We start from the raw sequence: 16,943 nt of genomic DNA, 5'->3' as shown, positions 1-16,943 counted from the left end.
CTGGTCCCGGAAACTTATCCAACTTGATGCTTTCCAAAAGCTCCAGTACATCCTCTTTCTTAATGTCTATATGCTCAAGCTTTTCAGTCCGCTGTAAGTCATCCCTATAATTGCCATGATCCTTTTCCATAGTGAATACTGAAGCAAAGTACTCATTAAGTACCTCTGCTATCTCCTGTGTTTCCAGACACAATTTTCCACTGTCACACTTGATTGGTCCTATTCTCTCACGTCTGATTCTCTTGCTCTTCACATACTTGTAGAATACCTTAGGGTTTTCTTTAATCCTGCTCACCAAGCCTTCTCATGGCCCCTCCTGGCTCTCCTAATTTTTTTCTTAAGCTCCTTCCTGCTAGCCTTATAATCTTCTAGAGCTCTATCGTTACCTAGTTTCTTGAACCTTTCATAAGCTCTTCTTTTCTTCTTGACTGGATTTTCAACAGCCTTTGTACACCATAGTTCCTGTACCCTACCATCCTTTCTCTGTTTCATTGCAACGTACCTATGCAAAATGCCATACAAATATCCCCTGAACATTTGCCACATTTCTGCCATATATTTCCCTGAGAACATCTGTTCCCAATTTATGCTTCCAAGTTCCTGCCTGAAAGCTTCATATTTCCCCTTACCCCAATTAAACGTTTCCTAATTTGTCTGTTCCTATCCCTCTCCAATGCTATGGTAAAGGAGATAGAATTGTGATCACTATCTCCAAAATGCTCTCCCACTGAGAAACCTGACACCTGACCAGGTTCATTTCCCAGATCAAGTATAACCTCTCCTCTTGTAAGCTTACCTAAATATTCTGTCAGAAAACCTTCCTGAACACATCTAACAAACTCTACCCCAACTAAACCCCTTGCTCTTGTGAGATGCCAATCAATATTGGGGAAATTGAAATCTCCCATCACAACACCCCTGTTATTATTGTACCTTTCCAGAATCTGTCTCCCTATTTGCTCCTCGATGTCCCTGTTACTATTGGGTGGTCTATAAAAAACTCAGTAGAGTTATTGACCCCTTCCTGTTGCTAACTTCCACCCACAGAGAGTCAGTAGAAAATCCATACATGACTTCCTCCTTTTCTGCAGCCGTGACACTATTTCTGATCAACAGTATCACGCCTCCACCTCTTTTGCCTCCCTCCCTGTCCTTTCTGAAACATCTAAAGCCTGGCAATCTAAGTAACCATTCCTGCCCCAGTCATCCAGGTCTCTGTGATGGGCACATCATAGCTCCAAGTACTGATCCACGCTCTAAGCTCATCTGCTTTGTTCATGATACTTCCTGCATTAAAATAAACACATCTCAAACCATCGGTCTGAGCGTATCCCTTCTCTATCACCTGCCTATCTTCCCTCTCGTACTGTCTCCAAGCTTTCTCTATTTGTGAGCCAACTGCCCCTTTCTCCATCTCTTCAGTTCGGTTTCCCACCCCCCAGCGATCCTAGTTTAAACTCTCCCCAACAGCCTTAGCAAAGCTCTCTGCCGGGATATTGGACCCCCTTGGATTCAAGTGCAACCCATTCTTTTTGGTCACACCTGTCCCAAAAGAGGTTCCAATGATCCAGATATCTGAATCCCTGCCCCCTGTTCCAATCCCTCAGCCACACATTTATCCTCCACCTCACCCTATTCCTATACTTACTGTCGCGTGGCACAGGCAGTAATTCTCAGATCACTACCTTTGAGGTCCTGCTTCTCAACTTCCTTCCTAACTCCCTGTAGTCTGTTTTCAGGACCTCGTCCCTTTTCCTAGCTATGTCATTGGTAACAACATGTACTACGACCTCTGGCTGTTCACCTTCCCACTTCAGGATATCGTGGACACATAGAAACATAGAAAATAGGTGCAGGAGTAGGCCATTCGGCCCTTCGAGCCTGCACTGTCATTTATTATGATCATGGCTGATCATCCAACTCAGAACCCTGCACCAGCCTTCCCTCCATACCCCCTGATCCCTGTAGCCACAAGGGCCATATCTAACTCCCTCTTAAATATAGCCAATGAACTGGCCTCAGCTGTTTCCTGTGGCAGAGAATTCCACAGATTCACCACTCTCTGTGTGAAGAAGTTTTTCCTAATCTCAGTCCTAAAAGGCTTCCCCTTTATCCTCAAACTGTGACCCCTCGTTCTGGACTTCCCCAAAATCAGGAACAATCTTCCTGCATCTAGCCTGTCCAATCCCTTTAGGATTTTATACGTTTCAATCAGATCCCCCCCTCAATCTTCTAAATTCCAATGAGTACAAGCCTAGTTCATCCAGTCTTTCTTCATATGAAAGTCCTGCCATCCCAGGAATCAATCTGGTGAACAATCAGAAACACCCAGGATTCAATTAGAGAATTGATTAAAATCATTAAAGAGTGGCTAGATAATCATTTATAATCATATTCAGGCAATAAATGACACAAGCTATTAGGTAATACCCAATCAACTATTTAATTAACAGAATAGACTAATAAATCGTGCTATTTAGTAGAGGCTCCAATGTTAATGAATTGATTAACTAGTTATGAAATGAATTACTTTGCCAAAGCAACTCTTAGTCAACTCACTAACCTGATAAATATACCATAAACAGATTTGTTATGCTAAACTAGTGAGTTAATTGTTAAGTAATTATTTTCTAATTAAGCTGATCAAGAAGTGAGACAATGATCAGAATCAGTCTGCTGGCCATTAACTGGTTGGTCAATTAACCACTTATTACAAGTCATCCCCTGGGAATCAAGGCTGTTCTTCCAAGCTCAGGTTCTGTGGGTCCTGAGGTTTCTTTGGGACCCAAATACTTCGACAGATGGGAGGTGGGAAGTTTTTGAGATGGTCCAAATCCACAGCTCCAGATTCTCAATCCCACTCTAAACATTCCCTCGACACTTGGATAAGTTGTGGGCCACAGATTCCCAGGAAGCTGTGTAAATGTTGTGCTTCTTCAGAGGTGAAGGAGAACATCCTTCAGTCATTCCCTCTGTCCACTGGGTGACCTTTTGCCATCACAGAGCTCGGAAAAGTGCACGTTTCAGGTATTATATTCTTCCTCAAGCAACATCCAACATCTTGTCCCCACTGTTCAGCAGGTCCAGTGAGACCCTGGAAAATGGACTGCCTCTCATAATTTGGGAGCTGCATCTTGTTAAATGAGACATCCACCACCACCTTCAAAGCACCAGCACAGCCTTTGGTAGATCATAGAAAAGGGTGAAGACCCCTATAGACAAGACATGATCTACTGGGCAACAGTTAACCCTGCTCTCCTGAGAGGCCAGGACCATCTATTGCATGCTCCTCAAGGTACTGGAGGGATCCCACTAACACTACCCCAGAAACCCCTTCCAATGTACTGGAAGGACCAATGTCAGTGACCTCTCGCAGACTGAAGTCCCTGTTGCACCCTGTCAATTGGACAGATCATGTCATTCACAAGCCCAACTCCTGACTCCTGTAACACACTGTTCTCAGTTTCATCATGGGAAGAGATCACTGGGTGGACAGAGCAAATACTGACAGAGAGCCACAGAGTGAATAAACACAATAGGGGCAATTCATTCATCTACTGGGAAATCATATTTTTGCCAAGGTAGAAGTCTGCCGATGAGTCTGTCATCAAGACGGCCCCCTGAGGGACAGACCACCCTGCCCTTGCACTCACCTTTTCTCTTTCCTCAAACATCCAGAAGAACGGTGTCATGGCGCCGATGTCCAGGGCGTGGGTGGTGATCGCCATAATGTGGTTCAGAAGTCGCGTCAGTTCACAGAAGAGAACTGGTGGGTGAGATGGAGGGGGTGGGGTGAAATGGAAGACAAGTGGTTGGGTTTAGGCAGTAAAATGGATGAACATTCTAGCATTGGGCAAGAGCATGCCTGATCACACCCCACCGAAGTAAAATACCCTGCACAGCTGAGTTGCAAGATTTAGCACATACTCCCTTTCACAGTATCGCAAAACTCATCAACTTCCCTCGTTCCACATGACTGCTGCATCCATTTATTGAGCAGAATTGGCCCTTCTGTTCCCTTGAGCCATGTCATTCCAGCAAGCCCGGTTTAACACTAACCCAATTGTGGGACAATTTATAATGTGCCATTAACATACCTGGTATGTCTTAAGACTGCAAATGGAAACAGAGCAGCAGGAGACAGCTCACACATTCCATGGGGAGGATGTACAGAGATTCCTTACAGACGGTGCTGGACATGAACTGTGAGCTCCGAAGCCCCGAGCTGTAATAGTGTTGTGCTAACCACAACGCAACTGTGCCAAGGTGGATTTGAATTTAATGTTCTGCCTCTTATCAAGGCAGCCATCATAGGATGAGCTTGGGGGAGGGTGTGGCTGGAAATTAGGTGTTGGTACAAGGTCAGCAACATCTGAATACTTTGCCAGTGGACAGAATGGTGTGCTGCTTCATAGAGTTTAATAGCAACAGCACTGCCACGTGGCTTCGATAATTCGATTTGGATTGTGCCCTCCTTAGCACCCTTGAGTCATATTGTAACTGTGATTGGCACACAGTGCTACCTCCACACCATATAGATTATATGTGCAGAATAGTAAACTGTCTCCAACCATTCACTATCACAAACCATTCCCCATAGTAGCCTCGGTGGCTGGATTGAAGGTAGTGTTCTGCCTCCAGCAATTGGATTCGACACAGCTATTGCCTGGCTACACAGATCCATTGCCTGCTGAGTCCCCCTTGACCCACACCGTTACAGGAATGAGTCTTGTGAATGAACGGCCTCCCACCACACTGACAGTAAATCCAGGGTCAACAGCCCTGCTGACAGGATGCAGACACAGAATGCCTTGCGCTGCTCCCACCCATCTCCATTCCCAAAGGGCGGACTCACCTCTGATCCACTGGGCTCGAATGGGAGGCCGGATGTTCAGCAGTTTCTCTACAGCCAGGGAGTAACACTGCTCATTGCACATCATAGACACATAATCCAGGCGGTCAAAGTAGGGGAGTGCCTGCATAGAAAGGTGGGGGACAATGTGAGAGCAGAGCACACACTGAGCATAAACATCAGAAGGTAAAAAGATTCACAGGCACACAGACCTCTGCAACACACACAGGCCTAACAGCGTGTGCACAGTCTAATACACACACCACACACGGCCCCAACACTGCACCAATGCTTCCCACCACCTGCACGGGAGTGGAGTTACCTGCAGGTAAGTCTTATGCTCGATTAGTTTCTCGGTGCCGCGGTGAAGTAGGCCAATGTGGGGGTCACACTTCTTCACCGACTCGCCACTCAGCTCCATCACTAGCCGTAGAACTCCGTGGGCTGCCGGGTGCTGTGGCCCAAAGTTAATTACGTAGTTGGAGACATTGCGATCCTTCGGCGGGTCCTTGTCTATTGCCAGGGGAGCAAGCAAGGGAAAGGGAAGGTGAGAAGCAACATTGAGTAGGCTATTCAGCCCTTTGACTCTACTTCCCCCATTCACTATTCACGGCTGATCTGTTATCATGGGCCCACTAACCCCTCATCCCTCAGTTTCCAACAACACAGCGATCTTGTCCCTGAATCTCCTCAGTGACGGATCTCTCTCCCCCCTCCCACAGCCTCTGGGGGAAAGAATTCCAGACTGCCCCTGCGCGCGGATGAATTTCTCCCCATTTCTCTTCTGAAAAGCCAACTTCTTATTCTGAGACTGTGACTCCTTATTCTAGACACCCACCCAGGGGAAACATCCTCTTCACACCCACCCAATCAAGCCTGTAAAGAGTTTGGACATTTCAGCGAGATCACCTCTCGTTCCCTAAACTCCAGAGAGGACAGTCGCAGTCTGCTTCATCTCCCCTCATGGGGCAAACCTCATCCTCCATCCCGGGAATTGATCTGGGAAACCTTCACTGCACTCCCCCTGTCACACACAGACCATCCCCTTCCCCTTAGGTAGGGAGTACAGAGCTGTCCATAGTAGTCCAGGTGGGTCTCTCCAGGGCCAGGGGTGATTGGAGCAAGCTGACCCTTCTCTTGGTGACCAACCCTCTCATCAGGACATTTCCCTCCAGACACTGTTGCTCCTGCAAGTTAACATCTAGTGGCTCACATCCAGGACACCCAACACCAGCACCGTCTCATCACTCACCATCTCAAAAATACACTGCTTTGTCTTTCTATCAAGTGGATGAGCTGCAAATTTCCACGTTGCTCATCTCCTCAGCCATTCACACTGTTCAATTGTCAGTCAACCATACATGAATACAGCCACACAAAACAGCTTTACGCCAGGGCCTAGGTGCAAAGCACGGTTCCAATGCAAGGTGAAATTGTAAAAAAAAATGCATTGAAAAACAATAACACCTTTGATTGACCCCATAGAAATGGCTGCATCTGAGCATACCACCATCTTGCTGGAAGTTCCTTGTGAATTGGGAGGGAGGGAGAAACAAAGTGGTGCAGAGTAAATGGCTCAGCCTGCCAGCTAACATGTCTCCAGGTCACAAAGGCCTTCAGCCAAGGAGATGAAGGACATGCTCCCTTCTCACCGTTACCATCACAAAGAGGTTCACAGTGACTCAGGAACAGCTTCTTCCCATCTGCCATCTGATTTCTAAATGGATATTGAACCCATGAACACCACTTCACAAATTTTTACTTCTTTTTCTTTGCTTTACTTACTTTAACTATTTAATATACATATATTTATTGCTATTTTTCTATGATCCTGTATTACATTGTACTGCTGCCACAAAGTTAACAAATTTCACAACGTATGTTAGTGATATTACACCTGATTCTGATATAAAGTGGCCAATTGATGGGTGGGTTTGTATTTTCCAAAATTCACCAGATTCGGAGAAGTTTCATTTAAAAATTTATCTCACTTACGTGCAAAAAAAAGGAAGCGAGAGAGAAGGCAGGAAATTACAAGTCTGTCAGCTTAAGTTCAGTTCTGGGAAACATTCAAAAGCTATTATTAAAGCTACGGCAGGACAGTTAGAAAAAAATAAAAGCAATCAGAAAATGTCAGCAACAGGCACAAAATGCTGGAGGAACTCAGCAGGGCAGACAGCATCCATGGAGAAAAGCAAACAGTCAATGTTTCGGGCCCAGAGTCCTGATGAAGGGTCTCGGCCCAAAACGTCGACCGTTCGCTCTTTTCCAAGCTGCAGCCTGGCCTACCGAATTCCTCCAGCATTTTGTGTGTGTTGCTTGGATTTCCAGCATCCGCAGATTTTCTAGTCTCACGCAATGTCAGCTTGTTTCTCTCAAGGGGAAGTCGTGCTTTTTTTTCCTCAGAAGAACCTCAGCTGTGGACAAAGGGAGTGGGTGGACGCACTAGCAGAATTATGGAGATGTACAGCACAAAATTAGGCCTTTCAGCCCATTCTGACCACCAGCTATCCACCTGCCAGCACCACGGCATCACCTTCAATGCTACAATTGGAAGCAAACATCACTAAACTCCAGACCCAAGAAGTCAACATCTCTCTCCTCTCTCCAAATGGATCCTTGACCATAGGGGCGACACCTCTGCCACGATTATTCTAAACACTGGTGCTCCACAGGGTGCATCCTCAGCCCCCTACTCTACTCCCCTTGCACTCCTCGTGTCTCAGCCCCCTACTCTACTCCCCGTGCACTCCTCGTGTCTCAGCCCCCTACTCTACTCCCCGTGCACTCCTCGTCTCAGCCCCCTACCCTACTCCCTGTGCACTCCTCGTGTCTCAGCCCCCTACTCTACTCCCCGTGCACTCCTCGTGTCTCAGCCCCCTACTCTACTCCCTGTGCACTCGTGTCTCAGCCCCCTACTCTACTCTCCGTGCACTCCTCGTGTCTCAGCCCCCTACTCTACTCCCCGTGCACTCCTCGTGTCTCAGCCCCCTACTCTACTCCCTGTGCACTCCTCGTGTGGCCAGATTCTGAACTATCTTTAAGTTTACAGATGATATCAGGGTAGTTGGCCAAATGTCAGGTAACAATGACTTGGAACACAGGAAGGAAATAGCGAGCTGATATTATGAAGCAACCTTTCCTTCTTTGTAACAAAAGAGCTAGTCACTAATTTCAGGAAAGGAATGGTGCACAGGCTCCTTTCTACATCAATAACGTTGAGGTTGAGAAGTTTGAGAGCTTCAAGTTCCAAGAAGTGAACATCACCAATAGCCCATCTGGGTCTAACCATGTTGATAACACAGCCAAGGAAACTCATCAATGCCTCTACTTCCCCGGGAAGCTAAAGAAATTTGGCATCTCTACTCTAACCCCTACCAATTTTTAATAATGCACCTCACAACAACTGATCTGCACATGACCACAAGAAACAGCAGAGAATTGTGGACACAGCTCAGCACATCAAAGAAACCAGCCTCCCCTCCACAGATACTGTCTACACTTCTTGATGCCCACGTAAAGCAGCCAGCATAATTAAAGACTCCACCCAACCCAGACATTCTATCCTCTCCCATCAGCCAGAAGCTACAAAAGTCCGAAAGAAGATACCATCAGGCTCCAGGTCAACTTCTACCTGCTGTTATAAGACTATTAAATGTTTTGCCAGTATGATACGATAGACTATGGATCTCAAAATCCACTTCATTAGGATCCTGCACTCTCTAATTGCTACACTTTATTCTGCATTGGCATTGTTTTACCTCGTTCTATCTCAAAGCACAGTGATCTAATCTGCACGAACAGTATGCAGACAAACCTTTCATGCATCTTAGTACATGTGACACCAATAGACCAATTCCTATTCCACTTGGTCCATAGCCTTCATATTCCATGGTATTTAAATGCTCGTCAGGATAGGTAAATACTGTGAAAATCTGCCTCTGTCATCTTTGCAGACAGTTTTAGCTCTAGATTCCAAGCAACCACAGGGTGAAAAAAAATTCCTCATATCCCCTCTAAAAACCTTATCATGTGTCATGGGGCAACATTTCTCAGTGCTGATGCTATCTATGCCTCTCTTACAACCACTCTCAACCCCCTCCATTCTAAATAAAGCAGACTCAGCTTCTCCATTCTCTCCTCAGACCTGAAATGCTCCATCTCAGGTAATGTCCTGGTGGACCTCTAGTGCAATCACAGCTGTTACATAGGCTCCTCAGCCCAACCGGTCTGCATCATTCAATAATCTGCCGGCTTGAATTAACCCTTCACTCATTGCTCCGAGCAGCTATCCCACACCAGATTCTTTCACTCATCTACATTCAAGGGCAATTGGAACTTACAGCAGTCAATCAACCTGCCTGCCAGCCCGCACAGCAGAAAATGGGAGGAAAGTGGAGGGAAGAAGGGGAAATCCCCCACAGACACAGCCCACAAAGAACACCCAAGGTCAGTGGAGCTGGAACGCAGCTGCACTACCCACTGCCCCATTCGAGACTCTGAATATAGAGAAATGTTTCAGCTTACAAATAGCATGAAAACATAGTACAGCAGAGAAACAGGCCTTTCAGCCCACAATGTTGAGCTGAATATTGTGGTTCATGTGCCTATCTCAGAGCCTCTTGGACACTTTCATTCCACACATCACCTTTGAACTTACCCCCCTTCACCTTAAATGTATGCCCTCAGGTATTAAACATTTCACACTGGGAAGTCTACTTGTTACTGCCTATTCTACCAATGCTTCTCAATCTTATCAGCTCTCCCCTCAGCCTCCGCCGCTCCCAGGTTTGTCCCACCTTTCCTTTTAGCACATGACCTCTAATCCAGGCAGCATCCTGGTAAGACTTGTACGCACCCTCTTCAAAGCCTCGACATCTTTCCTATAATGGGGTGACTAAAACTTAATGCCATACTTCAGAGGCAGCCTAACTAGAGATTTATAAAGCTGCAACACAATTTCCCAACTCTGAACTCAGTGCCTCAACTAATACAGGCAAGCATGGCATATGCCTTTTTTTAAAACCTGTGTAGCCACTTTCAGGAAGCAATGAACTTGGACCCCAAGATCCCTCTGTATATCACAATGTACTGTCTCTTTACATTTGACCTCCCAAAGTACAACACTTCACATTTGGCCGGGTTAAACTCCATCTGCCATGACTCTGCTCGTTCTTGCAATTGTTCCGGATCCCACTGCATCCTTTGCAAGTCTTTCTGGGGTGTCCACAATAATAACAATCTTCATATCATCTACAAACTTACTAGTCCACCCATCTGTAGTTTCATACAGGTCACTTATATGTATCACAAACAGCAGAGGTCCCAATATGGATCCGGGTAGAAGAACACAAGTTACAGATCGCCATCAACCATTGCCTTGTTTCTATGGCAAGACAATTCTGAATCCAAATAGTCAATTCACTATGGATTCCCAACACAAATCTTGGGAAATAACAGACAAGGGGTGAGTAGCCAAATGGATTGCACAGAGGTAGTGAAAACAGTGAACAGGTTTGAAAAGAGAAGCACTGCCTTGGCTGAAACATGTTACTTTGAGCAAAAACACGACTGGCCACGTGTAGCCTCCCTGCTCTTATATTCTATGCTCCAGCTAAGGCTTTCTTCACCATCTCATTCATTTGTGCTGCCACCTTCAGGCATCTATGGACTTGCACATCAAGATCCCCTTGTCAATATCCCCAAGGCCCTGCGAGTCACTGTGCACCCTTATTAATCCTTCAAAAAGCTTAACACCACATGCTCAATAAATTCCATTCACCACCCACCCTGACCATCTGTTCAGTATTGTTCTGTAGCCTAAGACTATCCTTGTGATTATATAGTTGTTCTACTTAGAAAAAGGCCTTTATTCCTTCGTGACCATGCTGATTGAAATATACAATGTCTATAAAAAGTATTCACCACTCCCCCCCCCAGAAGTTTTCATGTTTTATTGTTTTACAACATTGAATCACAGTAGATTTAATTTGGGTTTTTTTTGACACTTATCAAGAGAAAAAGACTCTTTCATGCCAAAGTGAAAACAGATCTATACAAAGTGATACAAGTTATTTACAAATATGAAACACAAAATAATTGATTGTATAAGTATTCACCCCTTCAAGTCAGTACTTAGTAGATGCTCCTTTGGCAGCAGTTACAGCCTTGAGTCTGTGTGGATAAGTCTCTATCAGCTTTGGTCATCTGGACACTGCAATATTTTCCCATTCTTCTTTACAAAACTGCTCAAGCTCTGTCAGATTTCATGGGGATCATCAGTGACCAGCCCTTTTCAAGTCCAGCACATATTCTCATTTGAATTGAGGTCTGGACTCTGATTTGGCAACTCCAGGACATTAACTTTGTTGCTTTTACACCATTCCTGTGTAACTTTGACTTTATGCTTGGGGTCATTGTCTTGCTGTAAAAGAAAACTTCTCCCAAATCGCAGTTCTCTTGCAGACTGCATCAGGTTTTCCTCTAGGATCTCCCTGTATTTTTCTGCATTCATTTCACCCTCTACCTTCACAAGCCTTCCAGGGCCCGCTGCAGTGAAGCATCTCCACAGCATGATGCAGCCACCACCATGCTTCACAGTAGGGATGGTGTGTTTTTGACGATGTGTGGTGTTTTGCTTACGTCAAACAGATCCTTTAGTCTGATGGCCAAAAAGCTCAACTTTGGTTTCATCAGACCGTAGAACCTTATTCAAGCTGACTTCAAAGTCCCCCACATCCCTTCTGGCAAACTCTAGCAATCATTTCACACGAGTTTTTTTTCCGCAACAGTGGCTTTCTCTTTGTCACTCACCCATAAAGCTGCGACTGCTGAAGCATCCAGGCAACAGTTGTTGTATGCGCAGTCTCTCCCATCTCACCCACTGAAGCTTGTCCTCCTCCAGATTTGTCATGGGTCTCTTGGTGGCCTCCCTCACTAGTCCCCTTCTTGCACAGTCACTCAGTTTTTGAGGACAGCCTGCTCTAGGCAGATTTACAGCTGTGCCATATTCTTTCCACTTCTTAATGATTGACTTAACAGTACTCCAAAGATATTTTCCTGGATCCATCTCCCGACTTATGCTTTTCAATAACCTTTTCATGGAGTACTTGAAGCATTCTTTTGTCTTCATGGTGTAGTTTTTGCCAGAATACTGACTCATCAGTAGTTACACCTTCCAGATTCAGGTGTATTTTCACTATGATCAATTGGAATACCTTGACTGCACACAGGTGATCTCCATGTAAATAGCTATGTAACTTCTAAAACCAATCAGCTGCAGCAGTGACGATTTGGTGTGCCATATTAAAGGGGGATGAATACTTATGCAATCAATTTATGTTTCATATATGCAATTATTTTAGATCTCTTTGTAGAGAGCTGTTTTCACTTTGACACAAAAGAGTATTTTTCTGTTGATCAGTGTCAAAAAAGCTAAATTAAATCTACTGTGAATCAATGTTGTAAAACAAAACATGAAAACTCTCATGGGAAGGGGTGTGAATACTTTTCATAGGCACTGTATATTCAAGCTAATCCCATTTTCCAGCACCTGCCCATATCTCTCAAAACCAGGAATGCTCCACACCATACATCTGTAGAAATTTGCTAGAGTCATTGGTGACATACAAGATCTACTCAAACTCCAAATGAAGTACATCTGCAGGTATGCCTTCTTCGTGATTACACATGACCCAGGATAGATCCTCTGAGATGATGCCCAGGAGTTTGAAGCTGTTCACCCTTTCCACTGCTGACTTCAAAGATCAGTATGTGTCCTCCTGACTTCCACTTTCTGAAGTCCGAATTAATTCCCTGGTCTTGCTGATGTTAAGTGTGAAGTTGCTGTTGCAACCAGCTAACCTATCTCACTCTGGTATGCTTTCTCATCACTCGGAGATTCTGCTAATAGTGATGTAATTGGTGAACTCCCCCAGAGATGGGGTTTCTGCTGTGCTAACCACAGTCATGAGTGTAGAGAGAATAGAGTAGTAGGCTAAGCACACAGCCTTGAAGTGTGCCCGTGTTGATTGTGAGCGAGGAGATGTTTTTACTGATCTGCACTGACTGTAGTCTCCCAATGAAGAAGCCAAGGATCCATTTAGAGAAGGAGGTACAGAAGCCCAGGTTTCGGAGCTTGTTGATCAGTACTGAGGGGAAGATGATGTTGCTCACCATGCTGTATTCGATATACAGCAGCCTGACATATGTATTACCGTATTCCAGATGCTCCAAGGACAAGTGAGATTGCTTCCACTGTAGACTAGCTGAGGTGGTAGCAAATTGCCGCAGCGCCAGGTTGTTGCTTAGGCAGGAGTTGATTCTGGCCATGACCAACCTCTCAAAGCACTTCATCATAGTTGATGTGAGTGGTGTGGGTGACAGTCATTGGGCAATGGTATAAATGATGTCCCTTTGAAGGTGAAAACCTTCAATTGCAGTAGTGAGAGATTGTAGCTGTCCTCAAACACTCTTAGTTGGTAGGCACAGGTTTTCAGCCCTGCCAGATACACCATTGGGGCTTAACACTTGTGAGGGTTCACCCTCTAAGGATGTTGTAACTTTCATCTGTGTGAGAGGTCATAAGATTTCCCCTGTGCAGATTCACACGGATGCAGTTTTATTCTCCCTTTCAGAGTGGGCAGGAAGAGCTGAGCTCATCAGGAAATGAGGCATCTCGGTCAGTAATACTGTTAGATTTTTCCATGTGGTTATTTATTTATTGAGAAACAATAATCCAGCCCTTTGAACCACACTGTCCAGCAACCCCCGATTTAATCCTAGCCTAATCACAGGACAATTCACAATAACCAACTAACCTACCAACTGATACACCTTTAGACTGTGGGAGGAAACCGGAGCACCTGGAGAAAACCCATACGTTCATAGGGAGAACATACACACTCATTGCTTTATATACCTGTGAGACACACTTCCATGTCTTGCACTCCAAGGAGTTGCGGGCCACCTTGCCCAACCTCTCCCTATAACCGAGTCTTGGCAGCATCACCACCACAGTCCTCTGTGCAACCAAGTCCAGAGGTTCACCACCCTCTGGGAAAGGAACAGGGCTTTTGGCCCACGATGTTGAGCTAAATTAAATTAAATGCCAAACTAAACTCATCCTTTCTGCATACACAATGTCCATACCCTTCCATTAACTGCACATCCATGTGTCTATCTAACAACCTCTTAAATGCCTCTAACACCATCTGACAGCACATTCTAGGCATCCACCATTCTGTGTAAAATATATACATCCTCCTCAAAATCTCCACATCCTTCCTACAGTGAGGCAACAAGAATTGAATGCAGATGCGGCTTACTATTTCCTTATAAAGCTGCGACATTACTTCCTTACCCTTGAAGTCAATGTCTCGACAAATAAAGGCAAGCATGTCTTATCAGAATCAGATATAATATCACTGGCATACGTCAAGACATTTGTTATTTTTCAGCAGCCGTACGTTGTAATACAGAGGAATAAAAACTATAAATTACAATAAGCATATATAAAAGATAAATTAAATAAGTCGTGCAAAGAGAGAGGGAAGAAAATAATGAGAAGTGTTCATGGTTCATTGTTCATTCAGAAATCTGATGGCGGAGGGAAAGAAGCTGTTCCTGAAACATTGAGTGTGTCTCTTCAGGCTCCTGTACCATCTCCTTGATGGTAGCAATGAGAAGAGGGCATCGCCTTTTGAAGGTATCCTGGATGCTAGGAAGGCTGGTGCTCATGGAGCTGACTGAGTTTACAACTTTTTGCAGCTGTTTCTAATCCTGAGCAATGGATTAGAATGGATTAGCAGAGGGAGATGCAACCAGTTAGAATTCTCTCCACCATACATCTGCAGAAATTTGTAAGGGTCTTTGGTGACATACCAATTCTCCTTAAACTCCTAACGGAATATTAGCTACCGCCATGCATAACTTGCAACTAGAAACTGTTCATCCACTTCCACTTCCGATCCCTCCTTGAGAATGGTGTGTTTTCCCTCATCTAACCACTCCTGAAGTCCACAATCAATCACTTCCCTGGTCTTAGTGACGTTGAGTGCAACGTTGTTGCTCAGACACCACTCGACAGGCTGACCGATCCCACTCCTGTATACTTCGTCACCATTTGAAATACTGCCAATAGTTCTGACATATGCCTTGCCATTACAACAGCGCACTGTTCTTTCACATTTGATTCCCCAAAGTTTAACACCTTACAAATGGCCAGATTAATTTGCATCTGCCATTTCTCTACCACATTTGCAACTGATCAGTGCGCTACTGTATCATCTGGCAATCTTCTACATGATCCACAACACAACCAAATCTATCATCTACAAACCTACTAACCACCAATCTACATTACTAGCAGAGGTCACAGTACGGATCTCCGCGGAATACCATTCGTCACTGACCTCCAGCCGGAATAAGTCCCATTGACCACGACCCTCCGTCTTCTACGGACAAGCCAGTTCTGAATGCCAATAGCCAAGTTCTGGTGGATCCCAAGCATTCTAATCTTCTGAATGAGTCTACCACGAGGCTCCTTGACAAACCATATAGCAATTACAGCACGGAAACAGGCCATCTCGGCCCTTCTAGTCCATGCCGAACTCTTACTCTCACCTAGTCCCACCGACCTGCACTCAGCCCAGAACCCTCCATTCCTTTCCTGTCCATATATCTATCCAATTTAACTTTAAATGACAACATTGAACCTGCCTCAACCACTTCTGCTCGAAGCTCGTTCCACATAGCTACCACTCTCTGATTAAAGAAGTTCCCCATCATCTTACATAGAACATAGAGTAGTACAGCACAGTACAGGCCCTTCGGCCCACTATGTTGTGCCAACCCTCAAATCCTGCCTCCCATACAAGCCCCCAACTTAAATTCCTCCATATACCTGTCCAGTAGTCTCTTAAACTTCACTAGTGTATCTGCCTCCACCACTGACTCAGGCAGTGCATTCCACGCACCAACCACTCTCTGAGTAAAATACCTTCCTCTAATATCCCCCTTGAACTTCCCACCCCTTACCTTAAAGCCATGTCCTCTTGTATTGAGCAGTGGTGCCCTGGGGAAGAGGTGCTGGCTATCCACTCTATCTATTCCTTTTAGTATCTTGTACACCTCCATCATGATGTCTCCTCTCATCCTCCTTCTCTCCAAAGGGTAAAGCCCTAGCTCCCTTAATCTCTGACCCCTAAACTTTTGCCCTTTAACTCTCAAATCATGTCTTGTTTGATTCTCCCCCACTCTCAATGGAAAAAGCCTATCCACGTCAACTCTATCTATCCCCCTCATAATTTTAAATACCTCTATCAAGTCCCCCCTCAACCTTCTACATTCCAAAGAATAAAGACCCAACTTGTTCAACCTTCCTCTGTAACTTAGGTGATGAAACCCAGGTAACATTCTACTAAATCTTCTCTGTACTCTCTCTATTTTGTTGACATCTTTCCTATAATGCGGTGACCAAAACTATACACAATACTCCAAATTTGGCCTCACCAATGTCTTGTACAATTTCAGCATTACATCCCAACTCCTATACTCCAAACCTCTTGCTAAGATCTACATAGAATACACACACGTCTCTAGCTTGATCATCTCCTGCGGAAAAAAAAAATCAGGTTAGTATGTCATGGCTAGCTCCAGGCAAGCCATGCTTACTGTCACTAATTAGGCCATGGTTTTGTGATAGCTTCCCATTACTGGTGTGGGACTCACCAGTCTGTCGTTTCCAGGATTACTTCTACTTCCCTTCTTAAATAATGGAATATTAGCTACTCCCAGCCCTCCAGGACCTCGCCTGTGGCTTGAGAGGATAGGAAGATTTTGGTCAATGCCCCAGCAATCTCATCTCTTGCCTCTCTCAATAACCTGTGGCATATCCCTTTAGGAGCTGGAGACTTACTTAGATTTGGATTTATCAGACGAACATCAAAACATTTGGTGAAATGTGTTATTTGCACTAACACACCCAATGATGTGCTGTGGGCAGTCCAAGTGTCATCACACATTCTAGCGTCACCATAGCATGCCCGCAGCATTCAACACAACACAAACAGCAGCAAAACAGGTCCCTTTC

At 45.0% G+C, this 16,943-nt stretch overlaps 1 protein-coding gene across 2 annotated transcripts in view; it reads right to left on the bottom strand.

Annotated features, from left to right (window-relative positions):
- The window catches only part of ndufs2 (NADH:ubiquinone oxidoreductase core subunit S2), a 33,684-nt gene that overhangs the window by 8,706 nt on the left and 8,035 nt on the right, over positions 1-16,943 (bottom strand). For both annotated transcript variants that reach the window (XM_072279035.1, XM_072279036.1), the window contains exons 3-5: positions 5,175-5,365; positions 4,856-4,976; positions 3,654-3,766 (exon numbers count right to left, since the gene is read on the bottom strand). In XM_072279035.1, coding sequence (XP_072135136.1) covers positions 3,654-3,766; positions 4,856-4,976; positions 5,175-5,365 — 425 coding nt within the window. The remainder of the gene's footprint in view (positions 1-3,653; positions 3,767-4,855; positions 4,977-5,174; positions 5,366-16,943) is intronic.

This window comes from Mobula birostris, chromosome 14 (assembly GCF_030028105.1).
Source record: "Mobula birostris isolate sMobBir1 chromosome 14, sMobBir1.hap1, whole genome shotgun sequence".
NCBI classification, from domain to species: Eukaryota; Metazoa; Chordata; class Chondrichthyes; order Myliobatiformes; family Myliobatidae; genus Mobula; species Mobula birostris.
The sequence above is the reverse complement of the archived record's forward strand: the minus strand, read 5'-3'. Positions and strand labels throughout refer to the sequence as shown.